This window comes from Ipomoea triloba, chromosome 12, assembly GCF_003576645.1.
Source record: "Ipomoea triloba cultivar NCNSP0323 chromosome 12, ASM357664v1".
In the NCBI taxonomy this organism is placed as follows: Eukaryota; Viridiplantae; Streptophyta; class Magnoliopsida; order Solanales; family Convolvulaceae; genus Ipomoea; species Ipomoea triloba.
In genome coordinates this window covers 1,980,718-1,996,704 of record NC_044927.1, presented here as the reverse complement: position 1 = coordinate 1,996,704, position 15,987 = coordinate 1,980,718, and the positions used below count along the sequence as shown (strand labels likewise).

The following is a 15,987-nucleotide window of genomic DNA, read 5'->3' as shown; positions in this document are numbered from 1 at the left end:
AAAATACACATGCACACATGCAGTGACGACATAGAACCGCACCAAAAAAAAAAAAAAAAAAAAAATTATAGCATTGAGATGATAGAAACGACATGAAATACACCACTATGCACTTACGTATAGTAACCCTACTCGCATTTGCATGCCATTCACCCATTCTTTTTCCTCAACTTTTCTTACTTTCCTTCAATATTTTCTTTTGTCTTCGTGCCCAAAGAGCTCGATTTCGAGACTTTTGATTAAGTTAGGAGATCAAGAGGTTCCCGCTATCTCATTCATACTCAAATCCATATGTTTGTCAAATCATCAATAACTTGTACTGTAGAGCTTAATCGAACTTTTTTTATTATTAATTAATTTAAAAAACTTAGATGGACTTTTTAAAGGTAGGAGCTCAATTACACTATTTTCTTCACTTAGAGAGCTTATTTAACCATTTTCTCAATTACATATTAAACTTAATAAAGCTGATTATTTAGTCAAACATTAGTAAGAAATTTTGTGGGTCTATAAATTAATTGGCGGTGCCCCCATAACGAAATTTTTGCTTTGACTTTTACATTTGTCTATCTATTTTTTTTTTCGATTAAAAAATTTCCCTTTAAAATGATTAGGAGTGATTAGTGGAAGCTTGGTTGTATTAGACTCAGAATTAGTCATTGCAATCTTGTGACTCTGTGAGATGCACCAACATTATTAGTTTATCCAACTCCCACTTCCTTAAAGGCTCAATTGGTTAATTTAAGATGTGATATTCCAACCTATCAAAGGTAATCAAATTCATAGATGTGTGTTTAAAAAGTTATCAATCAAACACTAATTATGATTTTGATTCCATTTCTACGATGTAAACTCATGAACCAAACACACCCATAGATTAGCTAATGGTTAAAAAAAGTTTTCTAGTGTAATCATTGTTATAATCATTATTATTATTGTTATTACTTACGCATAGAATCATAATTGGAATTGTGGGTGACACTCGTGATGACAGCTCTCTCCCAATCACTTGTAAACGTCTACAAAATTGAGGTGCTTAGGTTGTCTACTACATAGATTTTGAAACGTTAAAGGTTAATAAATTATAATTTCATGTGCTTTACAAAATATTAAACAATGATTCTTTTTCTTGGCCTAAAAAAATGTGATTAAGTAAAACATGATTTTCATGTTTAAAGGTCACCAAGTTCGAATGCTCGATTCTTTGTCAAGACCCTCTTGGTCAAGTTCATTGCACAAGATTTTTCTAGTTCTCATGTGTGATTTAAGAGTTATTAGAGATAAGCAAAGTTTACTCATGCACACCTTCAATATTTGAAGCCAGGACATTTTGTGCTATATATTGTACCCTCGAATGTGGTGGAATATACTTCAATCTGGGGCCAATTCTACGCTATTCACTACTCACTAGGTTCCCACTTCAAGCAAAAGTTGTAACATAATAAAGAACATGTTATGCTATATATGTTACCATTTGATTAATGTGAATATGTGATACATATATGTTTTACAAGTTGTACATAACAAGTTGTAGTGTTGTACCACATTGTATTAACCCTTAATATCGGTACAAGTTGTTCTTCATCATTGTACAATTGGATTTGTACAGATGATCCAACTTGGGGGGTGTGGGGAAACCTAGAATCGCCCAAAAATTTGAACAACAGTTAGACCTGTTAACTTAAGAAAATGGTAAATGTACGTACTCTAAGGAAGTAAAACTCTTGCCACTTGTCTGAATTTTATTGGGGAAACAGAAAACAAATGGATCAAAACTGTGAGCTATTTTTTTATGGATGAATCAAAGTATGCCACAACAGCAGAGAGTAAAAAGTGAGAGTATGTATAGTATTATTCATTAACTTACCAGAATTGCAGATGGATGGCTCAGCATTGGCTCCAAGAACCACAGCAGAACTGAGCGTTTTCTTGCGTTACATTCACACACTGCATGAACAACACATTCTTGAACAATGAGCACAAGATCAATAACATCGGTAAGACCAAATGAACTTCTATTATGTACTTACCGAGCAAGAGTGAGCGAGTAACCCATGTCGGGAAGCTAGTCTGGACAAGTGGACGCCCATTTAGAGAGACCCAGATTTAGCCTGTCATTGTCAACGTAAAGTGAAGAGCCCTGTTGTTGCAAGAGCTCCCATGCAACACAAAACTGCAAACAGTAATAAGATTAGCACAGATCATACTAGTACTACAATAGGGCAGGCATACTTTGACACAAGCGTGCAATCAAATCCACATCCTTGCAACCTAAAATGTACCGTCTCTCAAAATGAGTCAACAACTTAACCTACACCATGAATCTGTGTCATTATGGCAAGAAAATGCAGCTACATAGTCAACACATCTATAATGTTCATTTATTATGGGCAAAAATCACTTCACACAGGTAATGTGAACATGAACCAGTCACATCTTACCACTCAGATATTATGAGTTTGGAGTAATAAAAATGCATGTCGTGTTACCTCTGGGCTCTTCTGTGTACAGTACTTAAGCTGCAGAGAATGTAGATATGAACAGAATAATATCAATGGCATTGTGGGCATTTAACTTCAAAACTTTAACATTTGAAACTATTGAGCAGAATTTGGATGGATCGTACAGGCAGATCTGGTGGCATCTGCCTCCAGTATCTGTAACAATATCAACATTGAATTAAGAGCTAACGACAAAAGCATTTCCCCTTCCAGCCTATGTCCCAGTTCAATGCTCTAAAGATGAAAGGATAAATGGACAAAATTATAGAATGTTCAAAGCCAATGGTACATTATTCGGTCAAGTTTTTATGTTTTTTGCATCAGTGTCATTATAGTCCACTTCTTCCCATTTGGGTAATCAGCATCTCATTTTGGCCGTCGGTAAAGGATGTCATCAATGCTTTCCTTTATTCTGTTCCCTACTTTACGCAAGTTCTTGACTACCCCCATGGCAACCAGGGTTGCATTCCTAGAGAACCTGTATATTGGAAGAACATAGCGTAAGTCTCTGATACGTACAAGGAATTCGAAAATATCCATAATCTAATGCAGATTTCAAGATATCTTGCCTGCTCAGGAATTCATCCCCAGCTGAGTGAGCTGGTTTGTAAGGACGAGGAGGCTGAGGTGTTCCAAGACCCTCTTCAAGAAACAATACCACTTCTTAGTTTGATATTGAAAATGAAAACATTATTAATGCTGCATTAAAGATGGCTAAAAGGAGTTTATGTCTAAATAACAAACGGGCGACTGAGAAAATGAATAACTAAATAATTTCCAACAGACTCTTCTGAATGAAGTCATTTACAAAAGACTCAATGAACCTTGGGATGGAGGCCAATTTACACAATCCACTACCACAAACAAGTAGCAAAATGACATCGCCATTTATGTCTCACTGAAGTCCCCAGTATTGAAACATTGGCAAAAAATGCAGAAGTGCCCTCCACTAATCTGGCCCAGACCAAGTTTTGGGAAACAACTAATTGTGCCCCACTATAAAGAAACATTGCCTTTGTTATCTACTATGGGATAGCAACATAAATGCACTCTGACATCAAGCAACTCTATTGATCCAAAATAGGGTTTGCATTTCCTCCCATGGTGACAGGATGGCACTTTTGGTTCAGAACTATGTTATTGAAAGCAAGATTCTAAATTGATTTTCTTTTTACCGTGGGGAGAGGGGGTACCTAATTTAGATGACCATAACAGCAGTTGACAATTTTTAGTCACAAAATACTGCAGTTATATACTTAATTACTTATATTGGAAGGAAAGAGTTACAACATAAAATCCAAAAGGTGAAAACCTTAACCCCACTGTAAATTATAAAATCCTGAGATCAATTACCCAGTTGTGCATATAAATAGTATTCAATCTCAATCTCGACCCTATCCAGGGAGCAACTACTGCATATTTCCATCATAAAGCTATAAAATTAGAACAGTCAATAGATTAAAGGTACCCTTTTTCTTGTGAGTTTAGGTTGCTGAAACTAACCAAGTCCAGTGGGAAACCACTCGACCCATAATATATTGGGTGACATAAGATATACCTTCCCGATTATGAGCGTGGACAGGAGCAGGATTTGCTGGACCAGTTCTTTTATCAAGTAGAATCTGTGCAAAGGCTTAATAATGTTAGAAAGAGGAAACTTGAGGAACAGGAAGCAAAAAATAAGGGCCCACATGCAAAAAATGAATACATGAAACAAGAATAACCCAGCCAAGAAAAGTATTTTATAATTATCTAGGTAGCATGGAAATGGGAAATGAGCATCGCATGATACAAAACACCATGGAAATGTTAAAAAATTAAAATATATAAAATACAACTATACAAGGGTGTATTTGCAAATACTTTTTTCTTTAAATATGCATAAATATTATTTGTTTTTTATTTTTTTTGAAAGTTAGGGAAACGACCTTGAAACGTTTTATGGAGTTATCAAAATTCTTGGTAGGAGACATTTAGGAAACGGGGAAACACTTCCGTGCATCATAGATAAATATTGTCTAATGGAGTACATGATTAGTTCTCATCATCGGTGACTATACACACAATCAAGCATGAGAATTATACCAGCAATGATCATAACTGATATCATGTAAAGCTAAAGAAGCAATGCTTTTGAAGAAATGATGTACATGAGCACATCGCATCATTAAATGTCACATGTAGCCAGGAATGAGATAGAAAAGGCGCAGAAAATGCTAACCTCAAGGCCAACACAGGCTGGTAATTCTGTTGGTGTTTCTTGCCCATCAGTTGGATGAGAATTTTGATCCGAGTAAACAGAATAACCAACGCAAGCATATCTGAAATCCGTAAGACTCCTGCCCTCTTTAGAAGCTTCTGCCTCTGATTCCCCAACAATGTATCGAGGTACTGATCATCCAACGTGGAAATGTATTAGCAAACAGCGATAAAATATAAACTTACAAACAGACAAGTAGCAAATAAATACCAGGCAACTAAGGAGAATCCTAGTTCAAAAAACCTGGCAGATTAAGCCCAGTGTTCCTCTTTCACATTTCCTTATTATAGGAAAAATAAAAGGCTCTCACAATGTGATATCAAAAATTAACAAGTCTCTTTGGCTTAATATCTTGTAAGGATAACTCAACATTGCCCAACATGTCAATTTCAGCAAACCATTATAACCATTCATCCAATTACAAACTTTTATAATCCTTGCCAACAAGGCGAAATTCCCTCACCCCATGCCCCCACACCCCGACCTAACAAGATAGTGGAAGGATAAATCACGGTGACTCAAAAACCCATTAGGCGAGAGGATTGCCCACAAGGAACCCACTACATTGGCTGTAACTCTCACACTGCGGGTACCTCCTTGCCCACAATTTACCACCCAGGAACCATAGGAGCTACCTGCAAACATTTACAATTCTTGTCCAACTAAAGGCATACCAAGTTTGAAGGTTTAGCAAAAGGGCATCAAAGAAACAAAGCACAGACCTCAGAAACAGTGTACATCACCTCAAAGCTGGCATTTAGGCATTAAACAGTAGATGAAAATCAGAACTTATAAACTAAGCAATTGCGCTGTAATTCATTTACTACGAATACCGAATAAAACCAATAGCTCAATACTTTAACATGGGGTAAAAGTTGGCAGAAATGATCTAAACGGTCGGAAATGGTAAAATTAGACGATTAAAAAGAGAAGTTGCAATCAATAATAAGCAGATAATCAAACGAAACTTACCTTGGGGAAAGGAACGAGTGATGCCAACGCAGAGGGGATTGCGAGACTTGGACTTGAGGGTTGAGGAATAATACAAACATCCTTTGCACGACTTTCCTTTGTTTTTGGAAGATGGCGATTGCAATGATGGGGAAGCGGAAGAAGAAGCTGATCCTTCAACTCCGCCGTCTTTGACTAGGTTTACGGCGTCGTTTTCACCGCCTTCGCCGCCGATGCGTCGGTTTATCGTAGGTATTATTGTCTCGTCTCCGCCGGGCTGCTCCAATTTGTCTTCACCCATCACCACCCCTCTCTCTCCCCTCTCTCTCTCGCTCTCTCTCGCTGGTAGAAATGTAGAATTAGGATTTTCCTGTGGCGGTGTGTCCTGTCCTGTCCTGTTCTGTTCTTCTGATTTTGAGATTTTTTTTTCCCTATTAGAACCGAAAGCCCACTGTAGATTTCGGCACCCGATTTATAAGTTGTGGTGAATGGTGATGTTACAAGGACTTTGGCTCGATTTGAGAGTGCGGTGAAATTAGAGCGATTAAATACTTACTCTTGTGCTTCAATAGGTTGAGAAAGTAGTTATGAACAGATACTGCATTGTAATAGAGTTACTAGTATTCAAAAAAGAGCGATTAAAATGAATTAAAATGTCAATTAGATCTAGTGACATAAAATTGTATTTTTATATTAGAGGACCATAAAATTGCATTCCTGTTTAGTTTTGATTAAAAGTATTTTATAACTCTAGCTAGTAAAAAACAAACAAAAGGTCACAATAAGAGGGCCAAATCAATAAAATTGTACGGAGTACTTGTTATATGCAACTTAACTTATTAAGTTCATGCAATTGAATTATTAAATTAAACATATATGTAATTACAATTTAAATTGATTTAGTAAATATATCGGGGTAGGTAAAGAAGTGTATGTATATGAATTTAATACATAGAATTGTACAAGTCCGATTTAAGCACTGGAATTTAGGAAGAAGTAACAGTGGGTCAGAATGTTCTGAACATATTAAGACTTAAGGCACAATAAATGCGCTATTTATAGGAGTTAAGAGGGGACACATGTCGGACTCTCGGCATGTCTGACACGTGTCGCGCATACAGTTGGCAAGCTAACAGCCTTGCTCGGGATACTCGTCTTGACCCTATAGGGTCAGTATCGATCTCAATGTGAGGTAGAAGGTGTACAATGGTCATTCATTTGCACGACTATTGCACCGAGGTCGAGTTGGTCGAGCATTAGATCGAGTAGGAGCTCGTTCATCAACCTGTGAGCGGAAAGAGCAAAAAAACCTGACCTCTCTACCCATTCCCTTAAATGGACAGGCACAAGGATGAAAACGATTCCTCACGAGTCACGATGACTATACAAGGTCCAGAGCAGGTATGTAGTACGTATGCTCAAAGGCAAAGCCAACAAACTAACTCTCCCTAGTCCCTATCAAGGATTATTTTCAATCCAACCTGACCAACACTATCACCCCACAAGATAGACATCAACGAGACTGGTAGAGGAAAGTGACTTCACGCCTCTATCATCTGCATAATGTTCATTCTTTGCTGACATATCACCTTGAGTTTTAACAAAAGCATTTTTACTCAAAATTGTCTTTTAGCCTTTTAGGTACCCAAAGAAGAAGAGTGGCAGCACAAACACAGTGAACCTTCAACATGGAAAAGAATACATCTCCAGTATCATACAAAGAATACATATCCTGTTCCATATACATGCACACCATCATTAATACATAAAGTCTTCCAGGTTACAGTCTTACAGACATATATCTGCTAAATGGGCATAAAGGGGCACTGCTTCCCTATCCCCCACCAAGTCAACCACCAAAATTATTTCCAGAAAATTGTTGCTTTATGCCCCACATAGCTGCACTTTTTTCCAGTTAAATACAATTACAACATTAGTTACAAACTTACTCTCAAAAAATAGATTGTGCCCAGAAATCTAAAAGCAACTGTTGATGAATTGTTCCTTCATGGAGGTAGTAGAAGATAGTTGAATAGCATCTAAATGAAATCACTTCATACTGCACAAAGGTAACCCTACCAACAACTCCTCTTTGAGAAGTGCAGTCTCTTGGATCTCTACACCACCCTCTCTCTATTGGCTCGATTCCCAGGTGGTTTTCTTTCTCCCTCACTGCTTGTACACAAAAGTTATTCCAGACCTCTTTAAAGGATCAAAAGCATCAGTTTGGCCTCCACATGCAGTTCATCTGTCATGATGGAGTGAACCAAGGGGGACGTTTTTTGCAGGATCAGGCATAGGGTTTAGCTCCTCGAAGAAGTTGAAGTATTCATTCTTGCACCTTGGTATTGTTTCCTTGCTGCATCTCAAGGCTGAAGCTGGTGAGCCCAAGCCACTTTGAGACTCCAGAGCATCCACTTCAGCTAGCAGATCAGATACTGATTCCTCATCCAGAGTAGTGAACTCAATTGGCTGCCAGTTGGATACATTTGAAATAAGATGAGGTGGAGAGGAAGTAGTAAGATGGTCGGTATCGGAAGTAGGAGTGGCAACATGATCGCCCACTGTTTCTGGTGCTGCTTTCAGTGGTGGATTAGAGACTAGGCCAGAATCCCATTCATTAATAACTAGACTAGAAGCACTGCTCCAGCTTCTGCCAGAGTCTTGAACGGGGACATTTGAAGTTGAGTGTTCCTTGGTTTCTGTAGTCCGACCACACATATCTTCACCACTTGGTGAAGGACTTGACACATCACGGATATTAGAACGTTGAATAGGAAAACCTGAAGACAAGGAAAGCAATTCTTCTGCAGCTTGAACTTCCGGTGTATGGTTGAGGAGAGCTGTGAAATTCATTCTGCCATTCTGCTCAGGCGGTTCAGTTTTGGGAACTGAAGCAAAATGAGTGACAGAGTGCATAGGTTTTGAGGTTGTTATTGGTAAGGATTCCCAGTTTTGTCCAGATGATTGAACCGAACAGTTCTTAGAATTAGAGTGCATCTCGTGGCCCTGAACTACAGTTTCCTGAAATGCAGTGCTTCCACATGAGTTCTGATTTCCGTGCCCTGAAAAAGAATGAAATCTACCACCTTCGAAGCCTTTTTCAAGCGGTGTGACACCTACATGCATCTTTACTTGACTGGATAAATGAAGCTGGCTATGTTCTTGGGATTTGTCAGAAAGAGAAGTATTACCCTTCAACAAATCCAAGAAAGAATGGGTACCTGACTCATGCGTCCTTACATTTTCATTGCTAACATTCAAACAGACCTTTTCAACACCTTGAGGCAGGAGGATTTTTGTCTGTTCACTTTCACTCACTGTTCCACTAGAACTGTCATGCAACCCAAAACTGCCTTTGTTATCTGACACTGCTCCAAGCCCCGAAGACTGGACTGCTACATCACCCGTGATTTGCGAAGATTTTTGGGACTGTTGATGCAACACATCAGTTAAAAGTACTGCTTGATCATGTTCATCATTTTTCCATACCTTCAGATCAGGTGGGAAGAATCCTCCATTACTCCACCCCCTCAATTGACTCGTTGAAAAAGGTCCCTGTATTTTACCAGTAGGATCACGGTAATACCAAAACTTTTCTGTTTCACTATTATCAGCAGACGTTACATTCTCTGTGGAAAGACATGCAATTGCAGTTTCAGATCCACCTCTAACCTCTGCTTGATCTACCCGACCACCAACCACTGAGCCAATAGATGCTTCGTTGACAAGACGTTTGGCTTGAATGAGCTCATTTAAAGTTAATGATAGCTTTCCTTTTAAATCAATCCAGTATACTTTGAAAAGATACTCCCATGTAGTTATGTCATCAAAGTCTACTTGAACCTGCATAAAGTTTGATACATGATAAATGGAAGCACTAAATAAAACCTCATTTCCACTTTCTGATGGAATAAAACCTATGAATGCATGACAGTATCATATCATATAAAGTTGCTTATAACACACAAAACACTAGTTAAAAAATGTGTATATTTTCCTTCTTTAACATCTTATCTAAAGGTTGGCAATATCCATCAAGAGTAATTTTGGGAAAACTAACTGAAAATAAGAGTCCGTTTGGGAAACTTGAAAAATGCTTTCTGGAAAATATTTTCTGGAAAAAATATTTTCTAGAAAACAACACATTTTCCAGAAAATATTTTCATTTTCTGGTATTTGGCTAAAAGTCAAGAAAAATATTAATTATTTTAATGATGACAATAATAATTATAATACAATAAAGTTCCATGTTCTAACATAACCAATAAACAAAACAAAAAAAACATGGAAATATGGTAGCCGATTTCCAAACAAGCCCTAAGAATAAGTAACAGACTGCTAAAATATACCAGAGGAAAGAAAATATGGTAATGTATGGTAGCCATGTTTGGAAAAATCCTTATAACGCAATCCTTCAAACAAAATAAAGAAAATAACCCCAACCCCAACCCCACCCCCTCTCTCTCACACACACTAGTCAAAAGAGAGTTCTTTAGCTCTTTAAGCGATGAAGCATAGCAATTGATCAGAACAGATTTGATCGGACAAAGCATGGAAAATTGATTGTTTTATCTTTGGTTTCATCAGAAGCGACATAGCAAAAAAGTGCTAATAATACAAGTTGTCTGGCAAAAACTATAGCCTCAAATCTAAGGGTTAGAGCTGACTGGGATAACTTCCTTAGAGCTCGTTTGGGACAACTTTTGGAGTAGTGGAAGCGTTACTTTGCTCCAAAGTCCAAACACCAGAAAAGGGATGTTTGGACACATCGCATCTGGGGCAATCAAACACAAAGTTGTGACCGTCCATGGTAATTGTCCCACTGGACCGTTAACAATCGGGCGTTTGGAGGAATTTTCTCCAAAACACCCCCGTAATAAATAATAATGATAATAATAATAATAATAACTGATCACTCTCTTTGATCTCCAATGTGACATTGGAAACTTGAGTGCTGCAGTGGCACTCTTTTGACAACTGAATTAGGGAGCACGAGGCTCCCTTTAGCAAAAATGGATGATGTGGGCTTCTCACATCGCCCATTTTTGCTGCATTTTTTTATTTTTAGTTTTATTAATTAACTAATAATAATAATTTAATTAATATAATAATGAAGTTATTATTTATGGAAATAATTAAATAAATATAATTAAAAAATGTATTAAATTGTTATATTATAAACAAAAATAAATAATTTTTATTTATTTCTTAAAATGTTCAAATAAAATTTAATTGATGAGTGATAAAAATAATTTTATATGAATGTCCTTATCGGTCATTTAGCATTTCAATCTCACCGCTATCATTATTTTTTTAAACAATTAAACTAACACCATTTTTACAATTCTAACCACTCTAGCCTCTACAGTTCCAATTTAATCACCACTACAATTTGACTATCATCGCTCTAACCACTCTAACTTTACCGCTCACCCAAACGGAGCCTTAGTTAAAAACTAATAGGGCAATTTCCAAAGGTCAAATAATTCAAGAGCTGACAAGAGTTGCGTTGAGTGGGGAAGAGTGCCTTGATTGTTTGATTGGGCCATGATCGCCAGAGAACAAATTTATCTAAGATAGACTAGTTGTAAGACCTGATCCAAGCTCTTCAAGGCTAAGTTATATGAGCATGATACCTAGCTCCTTTATGCTATGACATCATGAGGAGGTTCCGAATCCATTCTTTCTCCAAGGTTGGAAGGTACCCAGACAAATGTGTAACCTCCCATTGGTACTCGATAGTCCTTGCGCTAAATGTACTGTACACCCCAATAATTTCCATTCCAAATTCACATGGTTTTTCTTAATAAATCAAGAATAGTAGACTTCTTTGTGAAATGGTGAAAACTTTGATATTCATAGAATGTTTGAAAAATTAAAGGAATTTGGACCCTTTAACTTATATCCACTATAGAGAGTATCTAGAGACCTTTTGTTTCACTAATGATGCTATTCCAAATTTAAGAACCATGGTGACTTGAGACGGAACTATGGGACCAATGTTAACTAAATTGATGCAACATGTGTAAATTGTAATCTATGGCACTAGAATATGCATTTATGTGATTGTAAGTAAAGTTTTTTAAAGCGAAAAATGAACCAAAGCAACTAGGCTCTACCTCACTTTAAAGCACAAAGCGAAGCATTGCTCTCGTATTTAAAGCAACACAAAGTGGCAAAATTAAATTATATAATCTAGAATGCTACATAAATTGGCATCATTATATAACAATACAATCACATTGCTCCATTAATCATTAATGTATATTTTCATTAGCATCCTTACTAATCAATGTATATTTTCATTAACATAATAAAATTATACACACACACACACACACACATATATATATATAATTATTTATTAGTTTATTACCATATATTCCATTATCCATCCATCATTTACATTTGTCTCATCACAAGCATCATATTCAATGCATTAATTAATTAAGGATAATTTTAAAAAAGAAACAAATGAATACATCAATTAATTAAGGTTTACTGTATTAAAAAAAATTGCTTGGAGCCTAGAGAGTCCCACTGCCCAAGTTAATTAAATACATAAGAGTATTTATTAATAAAGATTTAATTTTAGAGGTAGAAAAAAAAAAGAATAAAAAGATCTTGCTAAGTGCCCAAAGAGAGAAGAGAATGTGAGAGATAGTATGATTAAACAGGAAGAGTTGAGTGTCGTCTTCTTCTTCCACCATCCTAGGTTCTTCTTCCCCAATCGTTGGTGGCTTCTTCCGCCGCCCACCCAAAAAAATGGGGAGTAATAAATGATTCGGCAAAAGAAGAAGAAGAAAAGCATACTTGCGATTTGTAGGCTTGAGAGATCAGTAAAGGATGAGGCAATTCGATTGAACTGCGAGATTGTTGGCTGCCTATAAGTTTAATCAGAGGCTTTGGAGTTTGACAATAGGTAATTCTCGGGCTTGGCAGTGTCATTGCAGCTGGGATAAGGTGTTTTACTGTTTTGTACCCTCATTTAGGGTTTCTGCATTGCTTGCTTTGGAGTGAAGCGATCTCTTTGGACCACTTCCATACATTTCAGTGATACACTGAAGAGGAGCGCAATCTCATTGCTCATATTTGCTTCATCGCTTAAGCGACGGAGCGACCACTTGACAAGCATGATTGTAAGCTTCAAAATAGCATGCATGAACATGCTATTTTCATAATCAAACATTAGCATACCATTGTTAATCATACATGCATAATAAAGTAGTTAAAAACTGTTTCTGTGGTGGACCTATCCTGCCTGTGATTTATAACATGCTCAGAGAACGGGAACAATTTTCATGCACGTAGAGCAGAAACCATCATGATGTGCTCAGAGAAAAGGGATAAGTGCGCATACCTTCTCCTTATTTGCTTCATCTTTATTTTCAATCAGCATGATAGTTTTCATGCACGTAGAGCAAAATCCTTTGTTTCCTCTAACGCACACGTAATCAGCATTTTTAGTGCAACCCTTGCACAATGAATATGTACAAGTGTAGCACATATAGTGAGAAGCCTTCTGACACACACTGCATATATGCCAACCTAAAAGTAGCAGTAATATCAATTTGTTAAGTCACACAAAACAACAGTTCTTAAGCGAAAGATCAGCAATAATTCATTATAGAAAGACATCTGACTGAAGAACAAAATAAGGGTGGCCAATTCAGGCTATTGGGATATATCAAATGGCTTATGGTTCATTAAACAAATTGGCTCATGATTGGAAAGCACAAAACAATAGCCGTCATGCACTCATGGCCTCATGCATCACCAAATTTATTAAAACACGAAATGGTTAATCAACTGACACTAGTGTGATGATACCGGTTTCCACTGCCAATCTTCTTTAATTTATTTCTTCAGAATTTCAGCTACGTAAGCCCTAATTAACCTATCTACGATCTTTCATTGATCTATCTAGCTGTTTATGTCGTTCTTTTAGCTCTCCTCAATCCCTTTCTATGGTAACAATATTTCAACCCTAGAAAAGGATTGAGGAGAGCTAAAAGAACAACATCAACAACTAGATAGATCAATGGAAGTTAATTGGAACACACATAGCTGAAAATCTGAAGCAAATCCAGTATCATCACACTAGTGTTAGTTGTTACAACACCTGAAGGGTCCATCCTAAGAATAGCTATCAAGCTTCGTGACTCGAAATACTTCAAACCACAAAGATTGAAAGTTTAGCAATAAAATGCATTAGAAATGGCAAGATCAATGCATATAAGTGAAGCGGATGTGACAAATGACGGCATACCGCAATTCCACTTAGCCTTGGAGGAGAAATATGACTCGTCCCGCTTAATACAAGACGGATGGTATGCTTTTGGGCAGCCCCTAACCAGAAACAAGACAATTTGGTATAAGTTGGGGAAAAGCAGACCGTAAATGGTGTTATCAAGGCCTGAATTAGACGAAGAAACAAGACTAAATACAGAAGCCAACAAGCTTCACTCACTTCCGATCGCACAGCACGAGAGAACCGCCATCGAAGCATATAAAGCAAACATCCTCCTCCTCCAATATCTTCCTCGGTTGTTGAGGCTTCGGCGTGACCGTCACCTGTCCCCGCGGCGGCCGGCCGCGCTTCCGCTTCTCCGAGCCGCCGGAAGTCCTCGCGACTCCCACAGCAACAGCAGACGCCGCCTCTCCTCCAACTACCACAGCATCGCCGGCCACCACCGCCGCCGCCGCCGTGGAAGCCACCGCCGGCTGCAAGCTATCCATATCCAAGACAGAGATTCACTTCCTCCCTAGCTCGTTCCAAAATCCAAACCCTAGAATCCCGGAATACCAACCGTATCGCGGTCAAATAGCCTTGACTTTGAGCTCTCCTCCTTGCACGCAACCCGCACCGCTCCCAGCTGGAAGAGAAATCGGAAGAGGTGTCAGAAAACCTAGATTGTTGTGAATTGCGTTGGTTCCGTGTTCTTTATGGACATGCCAGATCATTGACCGTGCCCTAACGTCGTCGTTTGAGGGACACGCCTAGAAAAGAAAAAGTTGGAGACGAAAGAAAGGCTGAAAGGGCACGGGTATTAAAAGTTGTGACCAATAAATGCAGCCGACTACTGGCGACTGGTGAAAGTCAAAATTTTGGAAAAGTTAGCTCCATTCCCACGAATCGAACCAGTGTCCTTTGACTGAACCGTCCATCCTAGCCAACCAAAATTCCACCACATTCATCTTTTTCTCCTAAGAAGAAAAACTTATAATCACTTTTCAAAAATATATTCTGTAAAGATTATAAAGAGATAAATCAGGTTAAATTGTTTAGAGAAATTTATAATCACTATTTAAAAGTATATTGTGTAAAGGAGATAAATCAAATTAAATTATTTATAATTAACCAGTTTATTTTTTTTTTTTTGCAAAAGGTTGAATCCTCAATCTAAGGGCTCCTATGTTCCGACCACTCGGACCAAATAGAGCATCTGCGATTATATAACTCATAAATCATGGTAATTGCGGCATTTACACTCCATTTGCACTTGCCCGACAGTCGACGACAGAGCATCTGTAAAAATATAAATCATGGTAATTCATAACCCGAGTTCCACATAATATTTTGCTCTGTGGTGAGACTTGATCTCTAGTCTTTCTTCTCAAACTTCTTCCATGTATGGATCAACTGAGATGCCCACGCAGACAAACTAAGAACACCAATAGACCATTTTTACTATAAATCATACTTAAAACTTTATACGAAATAATTCCTAAATCAACTGGCGTAATCAATTTAGCTGGAATTATCTCGCGGTACCGACTTTTCTTCTCGAAAAAGAAAGAATATATCAAATATATTCCTCAATAAATGGCATAATTCTTGTCCACCCCGCATTATCTTCACCTAAAACCGCACCTTTACGCCACTCTGTCACCTCTTTCATCACTGTATATATGTCGGCTTTGAACTTGGAAACTCTTAGACCTTAGTGGCGATGAAGCCGATGATCTATTGATCTTCCCAGGGCTCACTGCTCCTCCTAGTTCTCATCTTGAAGAGCTTGTCAAGACCGCTGCCGACAGTATGTTTTCGTCTCTTCACTTTTCCTCCAGTCTGGTTAGTATCTTCAAGATTGCATTTTTATGGTTTTAGCCGGCAGTTCTTATAAATCCACGAAAATATATACTGTAAATTAGTTATGAGCTCTGATCCCAAATGATTTAACAGAGAATGATTTTTTTCTAGTTATGTTATTGAATAAACAATGATCTTTAATAGGCTTATTATGCATCCATTATTTGGGCTATTGGTTT

At 37.7% G+C, this 15,987-nt stretch overlaps 2 protein-coding genes and 1 long non-coding RNA gene across 3 annotated transcripts; all 3 read right to left on the bottom strand.

Annotated features, from left to right (window-relative positions):
• Nucleotides 1-1,456: 1,456 nt before the first annotated feature.
• Nucleotides 1,457-2,261, bottom strand: LOC116000213. The gene is made up of 2 exons (XR_004094078.1): nt 2,031-2,261; nt 1,457-1,947 (listed from the first exon to the last, which is right to left on the bottom strand). It is a non-coding gene; the product is annotated as an uncharacterized LOC116000213 (long non-coding RNA).
• A 302-nt stretch (nt 2,262-2,563) lies between these two features.
• LOC116000212 lies at nt 2,564-6,132 on the bottom strand. The gene is made up of 5 exons (XM_031240245.1): nt 5,734-6,132; nt 4,723-4,892; nt 4,060-4,123; nt 3,071-3,143; nt 2,564-2,979 (listed from the first exon to the last, which is right to left on the bottom strand). The coding sequence occupies exons 1-5, from the start codon at nt 6,011-6,013 to the stop codon at nt 2,868-2,870; spliced, it is 699 nt and encodes a 232-aa protein (XP_031096105.1). The 5' UTR covers nt 6,014-6,132; the 3' UTR covers nt 2,564-2,867.
• Nucleotides 6,133-7,371: 1,239 nt separating this feature from the next.
• Nucleotides 7,372-14,709, bottom strand: LOC116000208 (zinc finger CCCH domain-containing protein 44-like). The gene is made up of 4 exons (XM_031240241.1): nt 14,186-14,709; nt 13,985-14,064; nt 13,076-13,263; nt 7,372-9,558 (listed from the first exon to the last, which is right to left on the bottom strand). Exons 1-4 carry the CDS (start codon nt 14,452-14,454, stop codon nt 7,957-7,959), a joined length of 2,139 nt encoding a protein of 712 aa, XP_031096101.1. The 5' UTR covers nt 14,455-14,709; the 3' UTR covers nt 7,372-7,956.
• Nucleotides 14,710-15,987: the final 1,278 nt, after the last annotated feature.

Coding starts and splice junctions, on each gene's coding strand:
- LOC116000212 (XM_031240245.1), bottom strand. CDS start 6,013: ATGGGTGAAGACAAATTGGAGCAGCCCGGCGGAGACGAGACAATAATA. Junction 4,893..5,733: donor CACTCGTTCCTTTCCCCAAG/GTAAGTTTCGTT, acceptor TTGGATGATCAG/TACCTCGATACATTGTTGGG. Junction 3,144..4,059: donor CCACGCTCATAATCGGGAAG/GTATATCTTATG, acceptor TGTTTCTTGAAG/AGGGTCTTGGAACACCTCAG.
- LOC116000208 (XM_031240241.1), bottom strand. CDS start 14,454: ATGGATAGCTTGCAGCCGGCGGTGGCTTCCACGGCGGCGGCGGCGGTG. Junction 14,065..14,185: donor CTCGTGCTGTGCGATCGGAA/GTGAGTGAAGCT, acceptor GTTTCTGGTTAG/GGGCTGCCCAAAAGCATACC. Junction 13,264..13,984: donor CAAGGCTAAGTGGAATTGCG/GTATGCCGTCAT, acceptor TGCTACTTTTAG/GTTGGCATATATGCAGTGTG.